Raw genomic sequence first — 24577 nt, forward strand, 5'->3', positions numbered from 1 at the left:
GTCATGTGTGTAAGATTTACAGGAAATAAGAACATTATGAAAATTCTAACAAGGATGTCAGAGGTTCTGCAACCCCTTGAGATGAGTGACACGAATTAAGGATCGCTGATTAAAATTAACTGGAACAAATTTTAATGCTTCACTCAAAGTATTCTGATTAGTTGACTCATAATTGTTGTCTATACTACTTTTGATAAGCGCGAAAATTAAATAGCAATAATTCTCTAGGTAATATATTGTCTTTTGTAATTTATTCTGACAAATCAATCAAATACTCCTCATGTCATTTCATAATTGCTAATTGTGCGACAAATCACAGTCTTGTTTATTAAGTCTGCCATGTTGTATGTTTTATGAGCCTCACAATGCCTGCAGAAGAATGAGCGATCATATGTAGAAATGAGGCACATGTTATATGCTGCACATCATTGTTTTTTTCTTACGTTCCAGCATGTACGCAAATGAAATGCACCTTTCGTTCAATACTTAAAAAAAAAATCTGTAAATAGATCAAATTTTACTTTTAAATTTATAAATAAACAGGAAAGCACTACGTAGGTGACCCACGAGCTTACTTTGATTTAAATTTGTGTGTGTGTTTCTCATAACTCGGAAAGCGATCAGGAATGTCTTAAGAAGGAAATGGAAGATCTAACTTGAATAAATTACATGCTACATCGGCAGTGCTTCCGGTCATGTCAGTGCGTTTATTTATTAGGTATCGACAGTTAGAACGGTTTTATTTGTAACATCGTATTCCTACAAATGCTCTTCACTGAAATATCAGAAACACAAACAAGTCTAAATGAGGTTTGATTGGTTGAGAGAATCATGTTAGTATTTTGTGCCATCATTGATAGACCATCTGCTGCAAATTGAAAGATACCATTCATAATGGTTCTGAGGAACTCCATTGCTTGGTTTGATATCGTCTGTCAGGGAACACGGTGGCTCAGTGATCGCTCACCTCTGGTACGTGGTGTCCTTGGTTCTAGCCTCAACCAAGTTTTTGGTGAACAACATTGTGTCGGTGGGTTTTCTCGAGCTGCTCTCGTTTCCTCCCACATTCTAGAATCTAGAGTATGTTGTCTAGAGTCTGATTTTACATGCCTTACAGTCCGGTTAAAAATTGATTTTAACTTATTATTAAAAGCTTTATGATTAAAAAAAAATAAATTAATTAAACTGTGTTGTTGCCTTCTGTATGGCATAAAATGTATTGACAAATTCTAAAATTTCATGTCACATCCCATGTGGTTGTGCGACACACTGGTTGGGAAAACGTGAATGAGCATCATGAAGAGGGAGTCTTTCTTTTTTCCTGGTTCCAATCCTGTCTCTTTGTGATCCTAACCGAAGAACTTGACAACATCACGCACACTTATCAGTAAGCATTACATATGTGCAAATAAAAAGTGTTTTAACTTATCAAGTGTGAAGTATTGTGTAGAAGAAGATAAGATATCTAGTTTAGAATTTTTATTGTGTTGGTGAGTGTTAACAAGGGAAGATTATAGTCACTACTGAGCTCATGTCATTAGTGTTGCAATGTGAGGTAGTGAATGGATCAGCTTCTTGTTCAAACATGTGTAAATGGGAAGAGTTTTCCTTTTTTTTCAGTGTACATATTTGTATATATGCGTCAATTTGATCACTAAATTAGGTCAGACAGCGTTGGTAAGTATCATTTCAAAATTTCTTGTCAGCCAATATTGTATAGGTTTAGATTTCAAGTAGGGTAACTTAAGTGATTCACGCTGCATATTTGTGTTATTATTATTATTATTATTATTATTATTATTAGCTGTTTTTCGTTGCCATGGTTCTGCTGCCAGTTAAAAGAATTTTCAGCATTGTAATTGCGGTATCCTTGAATAAAACGGAAAGGTGGGGAATAATTGTCTCGGAATTGATGTGATAACTTTGTATTATCCAGGAGGATGTGTTCCGCCTGCTTCCCCATCTTTCTCTCTTTGGATGTTTCTCGTGGACCACAGAGTCACAGTTTATTTATTATTCTGACACCCTGGCAGACTTAAGAGAGGGTGGCGGTGAAAAAGGACCAAATTCACTGTTATAAATTACGCGTAATTGTATGGCGGTTTTGTGGTTGTTTCTAACTTAAGTATTGTTGGATTTAAATGTACGCTGTATGAAGCTGATCGATGCTTTTCATCACAACTTTCTTTATTTGGGACATCGTGTGTTCAATTTTTTTTTTTTTTTTTTTTCAAAATTATTAACTACGTAGGTACTACTGAGAAAAGCCGGTGATGAACCGCTACTCAAGAAAATTTACTCGTAAATCTTGACTCAGGTTTATTTGGTTTTACTAATTACCTTCATGTTTATTTTATTTTAATTTTTTTTACCTTATCTGTTTCTAAAGGAAGTATAACTGTGTTCCCTAAACTACTGATACTGTCAACAAGTACTGACATATTAGAAATTGCAGATTAATACTTCTTCACTTTTCTGATAATAATAGATGTACGGTATGTCTAATAAAAATTGAGCACTCATCGATGCATCCAAACACCAGTCCGAATGCAAACGTTTCAGGAACAAATTTTCGCCATCTACGGCGCGTATTTCTATTTAAAAAGAAAGAAAAAAATCATGCATGCTTGAAGAACTACAATTTTTTATCCATCTTTTCCTGTAGAAATAATGTATATGGTTCTAGAAGTACTGCGGTTAACAGATGTGTGTGTTCTTCGAGTGTGGATAAAGGTAATGAAAAGAGGGAATAGTTTATTAAGAAGCAAATTGATCACCAATACTTCGAGAGTTATATACAATGTTTCGACAGTAACGGGGATCGATCAAAAATATAGTTCTTTTCAAACAACGTCATTTTTTAAAATTCCTTTTAAATTTTATGGGAACTATAGTTCCCATGGAGCAGTGTCTTCTTTTTGGGCTTAAAAATGAACCAATAAAGCTTTTTACCTCGAGTTTTTTGTGTTTTCCCAAGCATAAATGCATTGTAGAACATGTTTCGTGGGGGGTTTTGCATCTCGGGGTCATAAGGGAAAAAAATATTTTTTTGTTACACCTAAGTTCATTATTTTTTGGCGGACTTACTTTTGCAGCTAGAAGATAGAAATTTTGTACAAATATTCAGTGTATATCCCAGTATTTATCATATTTTTTTTTTAGCTCTGTACCTTAACATGGGCGGAGTCCAGAGGAGCGACAAGGGAAGGATGCGATTTTTTCAAAGAGATTTCCTTTTTCACTCAAATTTCCTGCCTCTGGTACATGATGGGGAAATTGAGAAAACACGATGTGAAAGAGTGTTCCATTCTGAAGAGAACGAGCTATGAACCATGGTCCTACGTTAATTAAGGACGTCTCAGGAATTTTTTTTTATCTGAGACCCTGTATAAGCAGACATGTGCAATATTCTGGGAATATGCGTAGGACATCGGTAAATATTTTTCCCGCCCTTATTTCTCAAGATAGGAGCCTGAAATTTTGTACACGCAGTCAGCATACCAGTTGCTATTTCCTGAATTTTTTCTGATCTCTGCGTTAACACAGGGGCGACTCCAGAGGGCCCCAAAATTTAAAAAGAGGGATTTCTTAAAGAAAAACAGGGATTTCTGCAATTTTTTCCCCACAGGTGCATCATAGGGACATTTGAATATTACTTGTGAAAAGGCAGCTGTATTCTGAAGAGAACGAGCTATAAACCATGATCCTAGGGTAAATAGGGACGTGTCAAGAAATTTTAAAGTTACATGTGTTTTAGGCCTATTTTTCGTGCATTTTTTATGCTTTCCCACAGAGGTTAAAAAAAATCCCTCCCTTACTATTCAACCTATGAGAACAAAATTTTAGTACAGTTGTTTAGTTCACTAAGTAGTATTTTTTTTTTTTTTGATTGAATCTTGTGCGTAGACCCATATGGGGCCCAGAGGGCCCCAAACGTTTTTTTAAATCCCAAAGGTCCCGATTTTCCCTCAAATATTTCCCATCCGGTACATCATAAGGACATGTAAGTGGTACTGTTTGAAAAGTAGTTCCATTCTGAAAAAAAAAGAAAAAAAAAAAAAAGCAATGAACCATTATCCTAGGGTAAATAGGGATGATACTGTCGCTGCTTATCTGAGACTCAAGAAAAACGCCAAAAAAAGGCCAGAATTTAAAAGGGTTACGGGATATGCACTGAAGACATAGAAAACATATCGGTGAAACGTTTGAGTAGTTTCTATTTACTGTTTAATATTGGCCTATAGAGGGTCGAAAATACAGATATGTGTTTGTTTTGTATAGCACATTTTCTGCAATAAAACCATATAAATTTTTATATATACACCTACTAATTACACGCTAGAAGATAATAAAATTATTATTATACAACTCAAAAGAAAGTAAACTATTAGTGTTTCCGCTAAACGCTTCAACAGATAGGGAGATAAAGAAATACGTAGAAAGAAAGAAAGAAAGAAAAATATTATCCAACATAGAACTAACAGTAGAGCATCTAATTGGAGTTCTTACTGAAATCAAGGAGAACCGCACAAACATCACAAATGCATCATTGAATATGTTACGGATAATTACATTCAGTGGTGTAAAACGAGACCCACATCACTCAGCACATAAAGTACTCGTGAAGTGTTTTAAGATCTTCGTTACAAAATGTGGAAAATACGAAATCTCTTTGGATAAAGCGTGTAAAATAAGAGGATGTTGTAAAGAGCGATTTTTAGACAAATAGATAATAATAATTCTAATTTCATTTGACTAGCACATGATAAATTCCACTAATGGGCTTCTGTTTCTGCAGCAGTAAGTCTTTGCTTTGTAAGCCATGGGATTATATAACTTTATCCATGGTAAGATACGAAAATTTATAAACATATAGGGTATTTGAAAAAAGAAAAAGAAAACTTAAGACGATAGTTGTTACCCGTATCATGTTATTTTTCACATGTCTTCAGCGATATTCCCGTCTCTAGCCACATAGCTTAATCTAATCTGAATTACGTGAATATCATATTGGCTAGTGTATCTTTTGATAAGTAGATAAGCAATAAAGATTTATGCGATGAGTGGAAACTGCGCCTTTTATTTAATACATCGTGACTGACTGATAGAGGAGGCTTGGCGGAGCTTTGTAAGGAAGATGGAGTCTCAACATTACCCCAAAATAGCACCGACTATGCATACGTCAGAATTTAATAACATGTATTGATATTTTAGTCTTAAAGTTTAGTGTATGGAGTGGAATATATCCTTAATTTCTTCATCCTTAGCGTTCATTTCCTGTATTTTACGTAGTATGGCTTCTCATAAATTTCCGACTGTTTCAGTCATAATGTTTGTCTTCCTTTATTGTTTATTATCGCTGCTACACTAAAATTTGTAAAGTTACCACATCGTTACGTTCACTGCAGCTTTAGGATTTTTAAGACTGAACTTTACCAATAACCGAAAGCGACTGACAGCAATGCTCCCGGTTGCCTGCTGGAGTTCAGTCCTTAACTGCATAAAATAGAGTTTTGTATCGAACAGACGGTGATCGACATAGTTTTAATTGCATTACTTAATAAGTAAATTATAAACTTTGAAATTAGTAACTGTAAAAGTGCCATTTTACTTTCTATTTCCGTTTTGAAATCATACCAAAGATACTGATTCTAAATAATTAAAGACTTGCGTATTTAATTACTTTTATATCCGAAAAATTCATTTCTTGTATACTTACATGTAGGTAAAGTTACAAAGACTTTGTTTGTTTCAAGTATATGATGATTGCGTACGAGTTAGGGTTTGGTAACAAGCCACGTTGTATGCGTTTAAAAAAAAAAAAAAAAAAAAAAAAAAAAGTGACTTGTAGAGTTTACATGTCTTTAAACGTAATTATCCTGATGACTTTATAAACAATGTATTTCCACTTCAATATTTTTTCCTTCAGTTTTCCGCAGATGGCTGCACCATCTTTTCTTTACTAAAACTTAGATATTACGTATTTTACTTTATATTGGTTTGTCCTTTTTTTTTTTTTTTTAAATCGTATAAACTTTAGGCATTTTTTAGGCATAAACAGTTGGAGATTTTTGAGTCTGAGGGGAGAGCACCGACTTCAGGAGTGAGAGTGCGTGTAGCCGTTCGGGAAGCGAACTAGATCCCGTACGGTTCGGTATACTGGAGATCCTGGGTTCGTGTCCTGGTCCAGCCATTCACTTTTTCAGTATGTGTGTGTAATTGGAGATTTTGTTTTAAAAATGTGTCAACATGTGTGTGTTTTTAAAGCATTCTCCAAGTTTGTTATAATTCATTGTATTAATAATAAGAGTGGCTTAGTGGTAGAGCGCTCACTTCTAGTGGGAGGAGTGTCTAGTCCGATTTCCCGGCCACGCGAGTATGTGGTAGATAGCATTGTGTCCGTGGGTTTTCTCATTCCCTCCCACGTTTTCATTCCACCAATTATATCATAATAATTCACTTGTATTGATCATCCGTCTCATGTAGCCTGAATGGCATACACGTAGGACGTAATAAAATATAAATTCCTTCTCATTTTCTAAGATTTATATTCTGTTAGTCGAGATTTAAATTTCAGCATCATCTTTAGATTCACAACATGTTAATCGTTTAAAACGCTTGTAAATAGACATTCTAAACTCCAAGGTTTTCGATCTCAATCTATAAGTAGAATATTTTAATAATTTAGTAGTAGGATTAGCGATATTCTTAAAATGAGGATTAAAGATTAAATATAACTTCTTTTCTTTTTTTATTTACTTTCAGATTGGTGACGTGTGAGGAAACAAAAACACAATGAAGAGTCCAGTTGGAACGAAGACCCAGGCGTTGTCGGGTTCTTTGAAATATGAGTCAAGTAAAAGGACAGAAATTTCTAACACACGTTCAGTGGGAAAGAACAATAACTTGTACGATAGCAGCAACAAGATCGAACAGTTAAACATAGGTTTCAGTCAGTTATGTGTGAGTGGGAGCAGTGATAGAATAAACGTAGTTAAAGGAAACAATGTGCAAAATTTGGAGAAACAAATTCAAAGACTTAATATTGCGGTGGACGAAGAAGGGACAGTAAATGGTGAGAACATCCAAAACACCACAGAGACTAAAAAAATAGTGAAAAGCAGTGAGAGCAAATCTGACACCGTCTCCGAAAAAAGCGGGAACAAAGTAGTGACGAATGAGGAGGAGTCGAGTAGCGGTACTTTGTGTGAAAGGAGCCCAGTTCGAGCGGATAGTACAACAAGTCAAGCCAGACATCGTCCTTATTATGTTGTAAGTAAACTTTTTTCTACATAATCCTAGCTTTAAATCAAGAATTGGTGGACGGAGATAATAACAAATAGAACATTTGGGATATGTTTATAGCTTATAAGAAAATGGAACAACAAAAAAAGCACAATTACACTAGAAAGTAGAACTTAAAAAAAAAAAAAAAACACAATTACACTAGACAGTAAATCAACAGAAAGAAGCGTAATTGCATTGCATTACATTCGAGTTTAGCGTCTCTTTGAACATCAAGGTTGTATAAGACGTGGACCTACAGCTTAATGTGGAATCTTAACCACATTAGCTCCCGTCGGAATCGAACCCGGGTTTTCCACATCGAAGATGCGTCCGCGCGTGAGCTCAAGCACAGTTGCATTGGAAAATAAAAGAACAGAAACACAACAGTAAGGTTGACTATGGCGTTCATCACATAGTGAAGGGAAGAAGCAGGGAGGAAATGAATATTATAGAATACGCGCAACGGCGCCACAAATTATATATTTTACCTCCATATTAATTAGTCCTTTTCTGGTTTGCACCATTAAGAACTAACCCGTAGTGTAAGTTTTATCTTCCTTCACTAAGCTTTCCACATTTTATGTAACTACACTATTACGTAAGTGGACGTCATATGGCAGCGTTGCGCACGCTTCAATTTCCATTCTTTCCGTATTGTTTTCCTCCGTATGGCTTTCTCCCCTATTTGATGAAAGTATAGTGTACTTTCTTTAAATTGCGGTGTTATTATTTTCTTCTTTTCTTTTCTTTATTTATTTATTGTTAGTTTGAAAGATACTGTATATGTGAATTCTCTTCCCCCTTCCCTTAGGATATGTATTTCAATAAAGTGAAACAAACAAAACGCAGCTCGGTCGAAGTTTAACTATGCTCTAAAATTCCTTTCAAATTGTTCAGCCGTTGTCTTGTGATGAGGTGGACAACATTTTGAATCTAGAAGCACAATTATAGAAATTGTACCCTTCTGTTCGTTAGATGGCGTGAGCGATTCCTGGAACGGGCACTCGGTCGACAAAGTAAAAACTTTTTCAGGTCAGCCGTTCTGAGTGAGGTTTTCTTCATTCACACCAGGCAAATGCTGGGATGGTACCTAACATAAGGTTCCAGGCAGCTTCTTTCCTTTCCTTTTCTTCGGGTAGTGTTATCCCTCATACGTAACATGACTATAGATGCCGAAAGTCAGAAATTTAATCCTGATCTTAATCCGTCCTTTAGAAATGGAATTTTAGAAAACGCTGGGACACGTGTTCAGTTATTATTAACGTGGAGTGAGTTTCACCTCCCTAACTCGAGGGGTATTTTCCGATACTCTATTTTTGGCATAAATTTTCAACTCCCTTCCTACTCCTGTAGGATACGAATACAAATATTATAATAGCGCCTAGTGTCTACTCCTTACAATTACCTAGAAGTATGAGAAAGTCATCAGTATGAATTTCTATAACGGACAAAGGTACAAACAAACATTCAGCTTCATATGTATAAAGAGAATGTAAGGGATTGATTCATACTAGCGTTGCTATATTCAATAACTTACACTAAAATATAAATTGCTGAGCAAAGGAACGTTTATTATAAAACGTTTGATATGTTGGAAAACATTATTATATTGGGAAACATTTGGCGTGCGAAATTAAGATTGATATTTAAAGAGCCCTGTGTTTGTATACAATTGAAGTCAGGTGTGTCGCCTCATTCTGAGCTATTTGTTCCAATAATAAAAGAAACTAATTTCCATTCAGTGTCTGATGAAGCCGAAATGTTCAGTTAGTTGGCGAAACTGTCACACATTTATTATTTTATAAATAAACGTTGTTTTGCTCAGCAATTTGTAATTTAGTGTAAGATATATTGAATATATAGAAGTAATTTGGAAGTTGAATCGACTTTCTGTTCTTTCTGTGAGGTGTCTATCTTCGTTCGGAAATAAGTATTGTTCGTTTTGTGTGTTTAGTTATTTACTTATTTATTTATTTAAGAAGGACAAACAGTCACTTTTGAAACGAAGATGCCCCCTCTAAAAGCAAAGGAAGCAGTTCTCAACACTTTACCGACCAACGACGATCCTTACTGAATATACTGCAGTCATAAATCTTTTTTCTTTGAAGCAGAGATATTGCTATGTATATATATATATATATATATATATATATATATATATATATATATATATATATATAGATAGATAGATAGATAGATAGATAGATATATATATAGATAGATAGATAGATAGATATAGATAAATAGAGATTCATTTATTCATTCATTCGTTCTTTTTCTTTCATTCATTCATTATTTCTTCTTTTTTCCTTTTTTTCTCTCTTTTTTTTCTTTTTCTTTCTTCTTTTTTCTTTCTTTTCTTTTTTCCTTTTTTTCTCTCTTTTTTCTTTTTCTTTCTTTCTTTCTTTCTTTCTTTCTTTCTTTCTTTCTTTCTTTCTTTCTTTCTTTCTTTCTTTCTTTTCTTTTTCTTTCTTTTCTTTTTTTCTTTTTTCTTTCTTTTTCTTTTTTTCTTTCTTTCTTTTTCTTTTTTCTTTCTTTCTTTTTTCTTTCTTTTTCTTTTTTTCTTTCTTTCTGTCTGTCTTTCTATAAGCGTTTAGCGAGAAAAAGTGTCCAAAGACAAGACATACAGAGTCAATAGATCTCATCGAGCTCAATAGATTGATACGGGTGATACCTCATGCTTAGTTTTCGAGCAAATCGAGATATTTTCTTTTTATATTTATCCTAAAACTTGATGCTGTATGACAACCATGCAATCTATTAAGGAGAAAGTGATGTTGAGGTATGCAATCATCAAAGTCTTCAATACAAAACCAGCAAGATAACAGACACGGCATAATTAATTATATAAATTTAATTGATTTGATTTTGGGTTTACCTCTCACATGTATTAATAAAACATAACTGACCAAAGTACTACAGTAATCGGGATAATATGTCTGATGAAGGCGATGTCACATTGCCGAAACTGTTACACAATTTTTATTAATATATATTTAATATTTTGGACAATTTTATTACTACATGTTTATATTTCCAAAACTATAATGACCAATATACATGTTAATTACGTATGAATTACTGTAATTAATTCGTAAACTTTGTATTCATCTTCCAGCAGTTTATTAGTAGTCGGAAGAAGTGGGGGTGGGGTATTCCAAAAATATTAAATAAGGCTGAATTCTCTCCAGAATTTCAACACCTTGATATTATGGATTTCTTGCTGCGTGTTTCAGTGTTTTTAATACGTGTGTTGTGTTGTATACGAAAGATTTCTGTGGAAAACATTGCATTCGAGCGAATTTAATATTCACGCTTGTATTGTTTTTCAGGTAAATACATACACAAACTATCATACACATTTGTTGACCGGAGGCTCAATAACTACCTCTGCACCTGATGAATTCGTGCCGAACATATTTCCTGAGTCGTACACATTGCCTTCAAGTGAAGAGTCAGTCAACTTTAATCCCTCCAATTGGACGCCAGTTGAGAATTGTGGTCCCGCTCCACCCGTAAGTGCAGTGTTTTTTATTTTGTTGAAATTTTAGCAGTAAAATTTCAATTTTTTTAGATGAGTCCTTATTCGTAATAATCCTTTATATCTATCAGTAATATTTCAAATTTGTCATGCCAGCTTTTATCCATATCAACCTTCATATCTATCAGTAAACATTTAAATTTGTTTCGTAAGCCCTTAGCCATACCAACTTTTCATATCCGCAGTAATACTTCAAATTTGTTACATGAGCCCTTGGATATCAACTTTTTATATCTAGCAACAAAATCGAAGACCTCGGTGCAAGAACGGGACAGCTCTAATTGTACCTTTGGTTCAGGATTGAAAACAAAGGGTTATAATTCAACTTATTTCATTTTACTCTCCAAACGTTTTTGCAAAGAGAGATGCTATTATAGAGATAAAACCTTTCTTTACAAAAAGTTTGCAGGCTAAAGTACAAATATTGATTTTTTTTAAACAGTTTTTCTTTCAATCTTGAACCAAATGTACAATTGGAGTTGTCACTTTTTTGCACCGAGGTCTTCAATTTCAGATTCGTTACATGAGTCATATCCAAATCAACTTTTCACTTGTAATAAAGAGAAATTGTGTACTTTTACTCTGTGTGTGGAGAAAGTGGTATTGTATTGTAGTATTTTCCTCAGTACATGGATAAAAATCCTGACATCATGGATGCTAATGCAGTGTTTAGTTTGTGAATTCACCGTAGTGTTTATTGACCGCATAGAATGAAGCGGTTAGTATCAAATATAGAAGTAGGAGGGGAGTAAGTGGAAGAGGTACTGAGAGAGCATGAAATAGAAGCAAGGATAGGAATGCCGAAGGAAGCATTTATGGAAAGAAAAGGTCTATTTTGTAGGTTTGTGAATGAAAAGTTAAGGAAAAGTGTGTTCGTATGGAGTAGAGACAGAAACATGGACAGTACATGAAAGCAAGAAAAACGACTGGTATTTCTAAATGTGGGTATAGATAAAAATGGGGAGAACTGCCTGGTTTGGAACTAGGAAGCGTTAAGAATTGTATGAGAGAAAAGAACAATTTTAGGCGTAATTAAAAGGAGGAAGAGAAAGTGATTAGGGTTATCAGTTGAGAGGGAACTATGTTTTAAGGGACAGTATGAAAGAAAAAGAGGAAGGGGCGAAAAAGGTTACAGAATTGTATTATTAGATGCTACATAAAGACGAAGAAGTTAGTGGAAGATCCAGAGGTGTGAATGTTTCTCAGTGTGCAATAAGAGACCTGTTAGTAATGATGATGATGATGAATACCTATAATAATGATGATGATGATAGAGTTCAGTGGTGAAAATTTCGCATAAAACGAGTTAAAACATGAAAAATATAGCTAACAGTTAATCACTATATACACACACAGCGTGTTCATAAAAATACTATCCTATTTTAAAGTGGTATTACGTCACTTTGGATAATCATATTTCGAAGAAAAACTCAAATATTTCTTACTACACCTCGTAGACATTGAATGTGGGCTCCACGAGTGGCGATGCAGACATCAAGACGATGTTTACATTCACGCCACATACGCTCCAACATATCTGATGAAATGGACTGGATGTCAGCACTGATATGCACTTGCCACGATTTACAAAATCACGGTACCACTTCAAAATGGACGTCTGTGTAGGCGCTTGACGTTGAAACCTTCACCTAAAAGCACGCTAAACCTGCACCAGACTCTTGGCGTGCTGTGATATTCCAAAACATACCAACTTCGTTCTTATGGGGTCGCCATAACTCTTCAAAACGTATTCTTTAATAACAACACACCACAACAACGAAAGGAAATAAATTTACGTTAGCACATTACTGCATAACAGTACAGAAACATAAAAGATTCTCAAATGACCTCCAGCAGGAACAGCGACTGCCTGCTAAATGTCCAACAATGAACCCATATCGACGAATGAGAGAATTTACTTTTTCTGTGTTTGATCCTGTCGATTGTTGACATTCACAAAAATGTTGGAATTTTTCTTTCAAGTGTGACCAATATTTCATTTAAATACCATTATCTAAAGCGACGGGATACCACTTTGGTATGATAGTATTTTTATGGACACGCTGTATATGAAAGCCTATTACATAACTGCTTTCATGTATTATTTTCTTAAAAGTCTTCAATACACACTCCATCATTTTTCTTATTTTTGTATGTAACTCAGTATCAATATAGAATATAGGGATTTTCAAAAATATTTAGTACTTTCAAAATATTCTCTTAAAAAAACTAATAATATTTATTATATAAAAGAAAGCAAATATTCTTATCTATGTGGTGCCTGTTGGGGTGTTATTCTTAAACATTTTGCAAACCTCTCTGTACGCCTATTCATATAGTCTCTGGTTTACTCCTTGAACTGCTTCGTAATTTTTTTTTTTTTTCTGCGTTTGGGGACAAGGATAACTTCAGCGAGCATGAATTACGAACAGGTTCAGTAAGTAACAATCTGGCGACTACATGAATAAGTAACAGTGAGGCTTGGGAAGTATTGTAAGAGAAAATACCCCGAGATGCACCTGAAATGTATAACAACATTTGCTTTCTTTTATATAAATCAATACATTAAGATGCATACATTGATGTAAAATTTATTATCAATACTTTTCACATAGTACGGAAATTTGAGCGCTCGGCAGGTATGACCTTTGTGCATTCAGATTTCAGTCCTGTAAAAGAAAACGTGGAAGCAGTTCTTAGTTCCTTTAACAGCATTTTGTACATATTTTGTATTCTTTTGTACATACTTCGTTGTTTGTAGCTTATTCAGTTATTTAATGAAACTTAAAACGATATTGGGGAGATTATGGAAGACTCTTAAAGAAATTGAGTTTTTTTTATTTGAGAGGGGGGAGTCAAAACAGTGAGATTGGAATTCAGCTTTCCAGATTTGTAGTATTTATGAAATGTTACAAAGTAGAATAGTAATTTTAGAACAAGTTCCTTGTTGAGTAAAATCTGTTGTGACGTCATAACATAAAGTTGAATAATGTCCTAGTCACCAATGAGGAACTTAATAAAAACAAGTAATATTTATCTTGTAGTATTCTGTAAGACGTAGAAATATCATTGAAATTTTCAGCCTTTTCCCTGTAGTGAACTTACTTTTCATTCTAATTAGCTGATCAAAAACCAGTTATCTGTATATAATTTTATCATTTATTTTTATGTATCGACTGCTACCTTTGAAAAATCTTTGTGCTTGGTGAAACTTACGTCTGTGGCACGTGATTTCGTAACTTGTTTGTTTATGTCTATAATTTTGTCATTTTTTAAGTCGTATATAGAACGGAAGTGATGTATCACTTAGCAGTCCACATAAAGTGAAGTCATGTTTCTTTTTACGTATGTTGTAGGGGCTTCTACGATCTCCAAATTGAAAAACTTAAAAAAAAATAGATACGTAAAACATTCAGGATATCCCGAAATGTTCCTATTTCTGTGTAGTCTTTACATTTTTATGTGGTTTCTTAGGATCACAATTTAATACATTGTAGTATTTTAACTTTGTTGTTCTCATCGTTGATGAAGAAGACTCGGTTTCGATTCTCGGTGGTAAGAGATCATACATTAAGCCAATGGTTCTCAACCTTTTCTGGCTGACGACACACTTCACTGAACTCCAACGACATTGCGGCATACTTTTTTTTTTTTTAATTCTTTTTATTAACAACTAGCTGAAATGTCCGCACTTTACACGGGTCAGATAAAATATGTATGTAAACATACTGAACAACGAAGTAACAACACTTACTTTACTAATGGGTTTGACACTAATATCGGTCATTTTGGATTATTTTTACGTCTTCGTATCCCCCCCTCCCGGTGACCTCCAGCCCGCATACAATGGTAGCTGAATTTGAAAATAATCCCTAATGAAAGTGTCACCATTGATCTCAGCGACTGCGAAAGCTATGTATTTGACACTAATATCGGTCATTTTGGATTATTTTTACATGTCTCAATAATCTTCCTCTCGTGACTCCCGGCCCGCAGCCGAATGGGGTGCATGTGGTAGTTAATGCGATCGGAGGTTCACCATTTATCTCAGCAACCGCGAAAACTATTATTTTAACACTAATATCGGTCATTTTCTACTATTTTTATATGTCCCGGTAAACGACTTCCCCCTGAGACCACCTGGTTCGAATTTTAAAAACAAAAACGCTTTGTTTTGGTCCGGGGCCTGGACCAAGATACTCGTAACCAAAATTTGAACTCTCGGTTCACTCGTCTGGTCCCCAGGCCGTACACGGACCGACAGATACACAAACAAACGCTTTATTTTATTTATATTAGATAATAGAAATTATAACATTTTAAACCTGAAACTGTAGTGACTTTGTGTACTACTAAGCATTGTTGCTGACGCTGGAGACGTTGACTGGTACAGTCTGTCCATATTAAGCTGTAAATCCATATCTCATGCAAGCGTGCTGTTGCAGAGAGAGATTGCATTCCGGTCAGTCAGTTAAAACAATTTACACTACACTCTCGTGAAAACTTCGTAGTTTCAAGTCTATCCATCAAGGCAATTTTTGGTATCGGAAGAATTCCTTAACTTTTTGGATTTTTTTTTTTTTTTTTTAAATTGAATGAATGACATTAGTATTTACTGCTAATAAATTAAAATTCGTGGTGTTTGTTGCTTAAGGACTGTGGACGGCCTGAGTGCGCATGGGCTGTTATTGCCATTATTTCAAGCTTTTAAACAAGAGAGTCCACTACCTCGAAACTCAAGTAGCTCCCAAATTACCTCAGAATACTAGCTTAATAGACTAAAAAAAATTGCACCTCTACTTAAAATCGAACCAGGTCACACGCGTTAACGATTTTTGAAGAAATTACGGAAATAATAATAAAAGTACAATCGTGGAAAATGACATTAACTCTTACCCTTATGATCTATTCCAAGTTAAATTTATTCCTTTTATTTTTTATTTTTTTTTTCTTCTTCTCAAAATATCTGTAAAATTAAATTGAGAAACAGAAACTTGGAGGACACTAAAACTTAAAACTGGTTGCTAGCTAAGTTATCAGTTTCGTTGTACAAAATTGCAAATAAATTTATATTTTCGAATGATAGTGTCGGTTACGGGTAACAGAAGTAGTTGGCAAAAATAAAGTGGACGTTCGAACAAGGACTGTATGCGTAGTCATCTAATAAAGAGTAATTGCAAATAACTATGACTGGATTTGCCACTTCGTAAAGAATAATTATACAAATTTATATCACTGAGCAAAAGAAAGAAAGAAAAGGAATATTCGTACAGTACGCGGCAACACAAACAGTACTAAAATCACATCGTTGGTATTTATTTATTTATTTATTTATTTGTTGTACAACATAATGAATCATAAGAAATGTTGTCAAATGGATATCAACTAAACGTTACTCAACCCATATTGTAAATTTAAGAAAACTCGTGCCTGTATATCATGTTTTCAAAATATTGACCATTACATCGCGCACATTCTTCATAGCGGTCCTATAGATCGATGGACATATTAGTGAACATGGATTGCTGGAACGACAGAACAATGAGCGAATCTCTCTGAACTACGGTATACTGGTAGGGGGTTATCTGTTCGGAAAACTGCTTCCTTCAGCATACCGCATATGTAGGCGTCTTGAGCCCTGAAGCCAGGGGAGTGGGAAGGATAAGGATAATCCATTTTGCGGGAAATCAAGTGATATCCAGATTCTCGTGGGCAGAAGGACAAGTGACCCAGTTGCAATGTGGGTGCTAGCAACTTCTTTCTGCATCTATTCTTATTGTAACGAGGGGGCCGCGGTGGCTCAGTGGTAGAGCGTTCACCTCTGGTGCTTGGGGTCCCGGGTTCGATCCCAGCCCCCGCCAAGTGAACTTTGTGGTGGACAAACACCGTGTGCGTGGGTTTTCTCGGGGTTCTCCCGTTTCCTCCCACTTTCTTCATTCCACCATTTCATTCATCACTCATCATCACCGTCTCTTTTAGCCTAGCCGGCATAACCGTGGGACGTAAAACTCAAAGATTTCATTTCATTTTTCTTATTGTAACGACAGATTTTTGGCGCGGCTGAAACCACGCAAAAGATGCAAGAATGGATTAATAATCAACTGGCGATCGATGTAGCGATCAAGGTACACATGGCTTTCATCACTGAACCATATGTTACTAATGAAGACTTCCTGTTCATATGCCATAGATACAGAGCAATACAGTAGACGTGGGCGCTCATCTCCTGCAGTGAGATGTTGCTCCACACCGTATGAGCGGAAATAATGCTCGTCAATAAACACCTTCTCCTCTGTTGTAAGTAACATTATCTTTGCGCCAACTGCACACTACGCTAGTCCACACACGACTGAGCACACGTATGGCGCTCACAGCTCATACCATGTTGCATCTGCGCACCATCCGTACGCGAATTTCAGTACTGTTTGTTTTGCCGCATACTGTGTTAGTGTTTTGGAATATGATAATGTCGATATTTACGCTTACATATTAGCAGGGTTAGTTTGTGTTCTACTTTGACTAATATGGTTGAGAAGCTGGTGTGAATAAGAGAAATAAAGTGTTAATCAAAAAAATTACATTCATCGGGAATTTACATTCATATATTGACGTTACAACCGTAAATACATCATGTAACATTATCAAGACTTATTTTTCAGCTGTAAATAGTGTGATGAGTGGCGTATTTAGGATTTTATTTCGAGGAAGGAGTGGGGGGGGGAGAGCAATTGCTCACCCGAGTTTGAGAATTAAATATATTTTAATTTATGCATAAATTAAAGTTTTAATGGCAAGAATTGCAGACTGCTGAATCTTATGTGATATGATACACACAAAAATTTAGCAGTGAATCTAACCTTTTATTCTATTCATAGAAGAAGAAGGAAACATCCTCTTAGCCTACCTAATTTCCCGGGTTACTTATTCCCCTCTTTTGATTTTCTTTAATTCAAACATTTATCTTTCTTTATAACTAAACGATAAATATTCCTTTTCTATAATAACTAAAGTCCCATTATATGGGGCCGCGGTGGCTCCGTGGTACAGCGTTTACCTCTGGTGCATGGATTTCCTTTTTCGATCCCAGCTCGCACCAAGTGAACTTTGTAGTGGACAAACACCGTGTGCGTGGATTTCCTCGGGGTTCTCCCACTTTCTTGATCCCACCACTTCATTCATTTCTCATCATCACTGTCTCATTTAGCCTAGCCGGCATAATCCTGGGACGTAAAACTCAAAGATTTCATTTCATTTTTAAAGTCCCATTATGTTGATATCCGTGCAAGTCGGTGTGGAACACCAGTTTCGCTTATCAGCTCCTCTTAGTTTTGGTGTTATTGACGACGGCCGACTTGAAACAAACTAACAACGGTCGAAAGTATGATACGAGAAACGAAAGAAAGAATAAAAGGAACGCAGCTCTTACATGGAATGAAATTTGGCAAATACAGTATATTCCTGAAAAAAGCATAAGAAAATGGAAGTCAGTGAAATTCTGAGAAATGGTGAGAAGGATTATTGCTGTACGTGGAATGCGAAAAGCTAACAAATTTATTTCGGGGGAGCTTGAGCCCGATAGTTCCCCCTAAATACGCCACTGAGTGTGACAGACTGTTATCACTCTTAATTCATTGTACTTTTTTGAGAGTTCTGTGAGCCTCTTTTTGAACATTAGGTTTTACTATTTGTTCTGCGGGTATGCGATAAGAAATGGCACCACTAAATGTTGAGCAGAATGATATATATATAATTATCATTTCTTGTGACTCCAAACTATGTGTGTAAAGTTTATTGTCTACGATAAAATACTAGGAAAAGTGTACAGAAAAAGAGAGAACCTTGAAGTTTGAATCAGCAGCGGAAAACGGAGGGAAATGCAAAAGATAAAGGGGAAGTCAGTAACAAGATTAAAAAATAGAAAACTTACGTTACTTCCGGGCGAGAAAAAAAAAAAACAACAAAAAACAGGGAACAAACCCACATAACATTAACCATGTCTCGGACGTAGACAGAAGCAAAAATGATTAAGTTAAAAGAATAAAAAAAAAAAAAAAATGCTAGTTGATAAGGAAAGGAAATGTGTTGCCAAATAGTCTGTGTAATATTAAATGAATAGCTTATGCTTGATACTTCCTTGTTTGAAATCTGGTAAAAGATACGTAAAATATTAGCTTGAGATTCAATTGATAATAATTTTCTTAATTACAGTACCTGCTCGAAACAGTAGTCTTATGTAAAGTTATTCTATTCTAATCTGAAGTTACATGATTATATATTTCTACTGTGAAGTTCATTCGCTATTTTACTTATAAACTGTATTAGACGTAATTATTTTGTCGTAATTTATCGTAAATCTTTTTTTTTTTCTGTCTTTTTCTTCAAATAGGTTTATCACCAAGCTAATGATGTGTTATTGGATCAAATGGGGTATTATCAAAACCCTGAGTATTTTAATACAAATTATTCAGTGCTGGTACCGAAAATTGCTCCGAATGTGCGTACTAGTGATGGTATCAATCAGTTCAACTTGGATGAGGAGGAAAATTTTGAGGAGGTCATTAAAAAAATGTCTCAACATCCATTAATACAGGCTGCATTGAATTCTATTAATTTACCTCCTGATGTGTCGGCAACAAACGTACCACAACAAAAGCCGGCATCGGTTATCCAGCCTAAGAACATGCAGGGACCAATTTCGACTCAAATAAAAGATACCAGCAATGATGGGTTGTATGAGTCTCTCTCACCCTGTAGTTCGTCGTCAGGATATGATTCGAGTAATTCGCCACTGCAGGTTGTTCCAGACGGTCGTCATCGAACACCGAGCTCGTCATCGAGCGTATCATCGTGGTCACCAAGTCCTGATTCTGGTATTTATGAACGAGGTGAAGAGGACCAACGTTACTTATCCGATGTGGATAATATAGACAAAGTTATCGCAACAGAAGAAAATGATATAATTCGAAGTATAAAGGAAGATTTGGTTGCTTCTTGTTCCCCTGTTCAGGAGACACTGACAACTCATACATCATCATGTCCAACTGCCACAACAACGACTGCATCTAATAACATCCCTGTTCCAAGTAGTTCCAGTGCTCAACCTGTTACGACAATCATTTTCCCAGTTCCTGTGAAGCCAGCAGTTCGCCCACCGAGTCAGAGGATGATTTTACCCAAGCCGCTTGATCCTGTGATGCCATCTGGAAACACGAAGGAAAGACTTGAAGAGAAGTTGGATAAGTCAAAGAAAGATAAAATGTATGCTTTGATCTTCGCAGTGGCTCAAGATAAATTGTTCCTTGAAAGTGGAAACACGTAAGTAAATATAACAAACCTTCTCTAATATTTTTCATGTAGAAACTTTTTATTGAGAGCGATATACTATTATAATAATAGTGGTTTCTTCTATTTGGCGATGTTTCGGAAACCATAATTATGTCAGAGCTAGTTAAAACTAATTTGTTTTCATGTTAGGCACTTACAGAAACTGCTAATTAATAGATGTTTACTTATGTAATTTATGCATAAATTTAGGATTTTCGGGCTTTGGGTACAGAATGAATGACTTGTTTCAAGATAATTCTAAAATGAACATTTATTTATACAGGGGTTGTTGACATTACCGACAACATTTTGGAGGTAATTCTTGACACCAAGATAAGACAAAAAGTATAGACCAACCTGGGTGCACAAATGCTTCCTTACGGAGTTATAGGCTGCCGAAAACATGAAAAAATGAAATTTAAAGGTTCGTAGTTCCAAAACTGTGGGACCTACCATAGTCGGGTCAAGACATCACTTAGGAACTAATATGTGCATTTCCAAATATGCATGTTTCAATATCCTGCGGTACTCAATTAATTTTTTTTTTTTTTTTTTTTTTTTTTTTTAGGGAGTTTGGTCATATAATTTGAAGTACTCACCTCCCCTACCTCTACAAAAATTTGACCTTTCAACTTTGACAGAATTTTGATAAGTCTTTAGCGGAATTCTTCTTCCAGATCAATGCCTTATTTCTCTTCTCTCTCCGCCTCTTTGTCTGCTTTCAGACTTCCCGTATAATTCTCAATTAAAGCGTGTATATCCGTCGTGTCTGTTTCGGTTTGCAAATTACTGTTTGTTTTGCTAAATATATATATATATATATATATATATATATATATAACCTCTCATAGGATGTCTAAACACTTTCTAAATGCCGCACTGTGAAACTTGAAATTTTCCGTTAAGAGGCTTATTTTGATTTCCGTTGTCCACGTCACACATTTTGTGTTTAATGAAAGGAATTTAAAACGAATTTTGCCAGTAAATTCATGGAACCGTGAAATGTTTTCGTTTAATAAAGGGTCCGTTGAAGACAGGTTTTGCTGTAGTTACTTGATTTTCCTTAGCTACACGTAAATCACTTGCGCCTCTTAGCTCTAAGAACGTACAAAAGCTAGGACAAGCATTATCATATTATAGAGAATGTGTAAGGTAAAGTGGCAATGTTCTTTTTAAGTCTATTGGCACATTGGCTTACTAATCCTCTTCACACTTCCGAATAGGTGTTTCATATCCAATGCTAATATGAATTATCAGGGAGCTACGAGGTATTTTCTTTAGATTCTTTATGAACAAGAAGAACGATCTAGGATACTGTTATCAGCTGCTGTTACAGTTGCGAAACGGGACAAGAATTATTGAAATCTATTTATGAGTATAAATAGTGTTTTCCACTTGGATTTACTTATCTTTGTAAATATTTCAGTTACTGTTTTTGTAAAAAATTTTGTCCTTAGTTGGACAGACTGAAATATTGTAGTTAAAATGCTTTCGTAGTGATGATTAGATTATTTCATTACAGTAACCAAGTACTAAATATCTATTAATAAAATCATTTTGGTTTTACAGAAAATATTCAGCCTAATAATCAGAGTAATAATAAAGTCACAGTTTTATTTACATGAATCAAATATGTAACCAAATGAAATAGGTGGTCAATTCAACAGGTGTTATTATGTACCCCAAAGCAGAACATTTCTCAACTTTCTGTGACAGCTTACGAAAAACCCCAAAACTTTCTGCAAGCATTTTAGTAAGAATAACATAGTAAAATTATAGTGTAAAATTGTCAAACGCATTATAGACTATTTATTTATGGAGAAACATACAAGAGGCTTATAGGGCTGTATAATAATTGATTAAGTAACAAATCAATAAATCCTTACATATCTTTACTCAAAAAGCATCTACAGGTACTTGCTTCTTGTTTTTCTTCATTTTATCAACAGTTGTCAAAAATGAGTCAAAGAAACACTGATAGTGTCAAAAAATACATTAAAAGAATCAAAACTTTCGTCTGCTTTGTCTTTAGCTATATTAGTTCTTAGAAATATGACGGACCCCAAGATAAAGAAAAAATAGCTGTGACAGAGTGATTGTCGAGTACATTGTATTCAGGCAAGTCTAGCATTGTTCCTTGAATGACACTAGAAACTTCAAGAACTCTTGGGAACAATTTACAGTTTCATGCACTACTTCGCTGCCAACTGTCTCTTAAGCTGAGTTATGCTTTATTTACGGAGAAGAAAATAATTCTGCAACCGTAATTTTCATTTACAGAATAGACTCTTTCTGCGGCCGTAATTTTTGTCTAGAGGATAGTTAATCTTTCTGCAGCCCAAAGCTTCTTTCTGCGACATTGTCACAACCATCGCCTGTTGTTCTGCTTTGGGGATTATGTATAGATAGAGATTAATTTGTATGTTTACAGAGTTCTAACTAACGTAAATTGTAATTGATCTGTATTGCAGGATGTTGATGGAAGTTCTAAGTAAGAACTATGAGTGCAAGTTAGAGTTCTCGTATGCTCTGATTGAACGCTTGAAGAACATCGATGGAGGTTTAACGGCTGTTAATAATAAAGATGAGGTAAAGAGCTTTCTTAGTTTAAGTGTTAAGAAAAGACTAAAAGAATAAAAAACAAAAACTCGACGGATTATGTCTGTGATACTGTATCTGGAATGGAAGTTGTAGAATCGAGAAAGACATTCCGATAAATAAATACAACTGGATAAAATAGAAACTACAGTAGACTCCCGAGTATCCGGCCTAATTATAACTGAATAATTAGGAACAGCGGCAAGCGTACTGTAGTGAGGCCTTTACACACTGACGAAACAATGAACATGGAACAGAACGCTGATCTTTTCGTGTCACAACTAATATTTTGCACACGACACGTAGGATCGTAGCAGACGCTCGCTTCCAATGCCTTGGCAATGTTGCCAATACAAACGCTTTGTCTTCCTCATTTAATTACGATAATAGGAAACTAGGCCAGATAATTGGTAGTCTACTGTATTTTATATCACCTGAACCAAAATAATAATAATAATAATAATAATAATAATAATAAAATGTATACTTGCAGAGGAGCAGTGTGTAAATTGTCTTGCCAAATCCGTATGTGTTCATATCGTTTTTACATATCTTCAGCACTAAAAATTTACAACACACTAAAGATTGTAAAATAAATGGAATCACGCTAGCTCAGTGATAGAGCATTCATCTTTAAAAATAATTCATTTCAGTAGCACACAAGACGTACCTGTTTGGCATTTCGTAAAACCAGTGTCTCCAAAAGCATGAATTACATTTCCATTATTTATCTCTTTCGGGAAAATGAGCAAGTTTATTATTATTATTATTATTATTATTATTTATTTATTTATTTATTTATTTATTTAATCTTCCGCACTCCAGTAAGAATGTTATGAATCCTTTTTCTTTATTTTGAAAAGTTTGGTCCTATAATTTCGAACTGTGATAATGCAATTTTATTTATTTCGGTGTCTTCGACCGATGTGTATTTACTTTTGCAGAAGAGAGATCGTACAGAACTGATGGGACATATAGGCACGCGCATTCTTCTGGAGATTGTTTGAACTACTTTCACAATGAATTTTAGATAGCCTGTTTTTCACTGAATAGTGTTAGGCACTTAGCATGGATTTTATATTCAGACTTCAATTGTGACTATATCACACACATAAATTTCAGGTGTTCAATTTTGTAAACTTCCATATTTAATTTGTTGATAACCATATGGGATACATATTATTTAAAACTTAGCTTTTGTTCCTGTAATACCAGGGCAGTCAGAAAGTTCGCGGAATTTTGTTGCAGCTCTTTATTGCCACAATATAAGTACACATTTACCTAATCCCCTTAAAAGTAGTCATCTTCGGAACACACACATACACACACTAACTCAGCTGTTCCTGCCATTGCTGGAAACATTGACGAAAATCCTCTTTTGGTATCTTCCTAAGTTCAGCCGGGTATCTTTGGAGCCAATTTTTCTTTAAAGCATTGTCACCGTAAACTGTTTTAACGCTATCGAAGTCGTTGAATCAGTTTTCCTCAAATCTCACATGAACTTGATGTTTATACGTTGCATGAATTGCGACATTGCACCAACTGATTACCACATACTCATTCATTCAGTTACATAACTCGTACACTGCCTGTTATGACGTGTTAATATTGTGTCATATTCATAATAAGACAACGTAAGGACTGTACTGTATAAGATTCATTGTGATTGCATCCCAAATGCCAAAACTACAACAGCATTCCAGGAGCTTTTTGACTGCCCTTGTGTCATAAAGCTGTGTGTTTCTTCTACCATATTTTAAGGTAGTCTCATACATCTTCCTTAAGCGAACAGATCCTGAAAAGCATATTGAAAAGAGATATATATAT

The 24577-nt window shown here is 35.0% G+C and overlaps 1 protein-coding gene across 2 annotated transcripts in view; it reads left to right on the top strand.

The window, feature by feature from the left end:
- LOC145662464 (uncharacterized) overlaps positions 1-24577 on the top strand; it is a 63756-nt gene that overhangs the window by 16558 nt on the left and 22621 nt on the right. For both annotated transcript variants that reach the window (XM_081728068.1, XM_081728069.1), the window contains exons 2-5: positions 6766-7272; positions 10620-10802; positions 19215-20143; positions 22624-22741. In XM_081728068.1, the coding sequence (XP_081584194.1) occupies positions 6796-7272; positions 10620-10802; positions 19215-20143; positions 22624-22741 (1707 nt within the window). In that variant the 5' untranslated portion in view covers positions 6766-6795. The remainder of the gene's footprint in view (positions 1-6765; positions 7273-10619; positions 10803-19214; positions 20144-22623; positions 22742-24577) is intronic.

Source organism: Thermobia domestica, chromosome 10, assembly GCF_964235325.1.
Source record: "Thermobia domestica chromosome 10, izTheDome1.hap1.1, whole genome shotgun sequence".
Classification (NCBI taxonomy): domain Eukaryota; kingdom Metazoa; phylum Arthropoda; class Insecta; order Zygentoma; family Lepismatidae; genus Thermobia; species Thermobia domestica.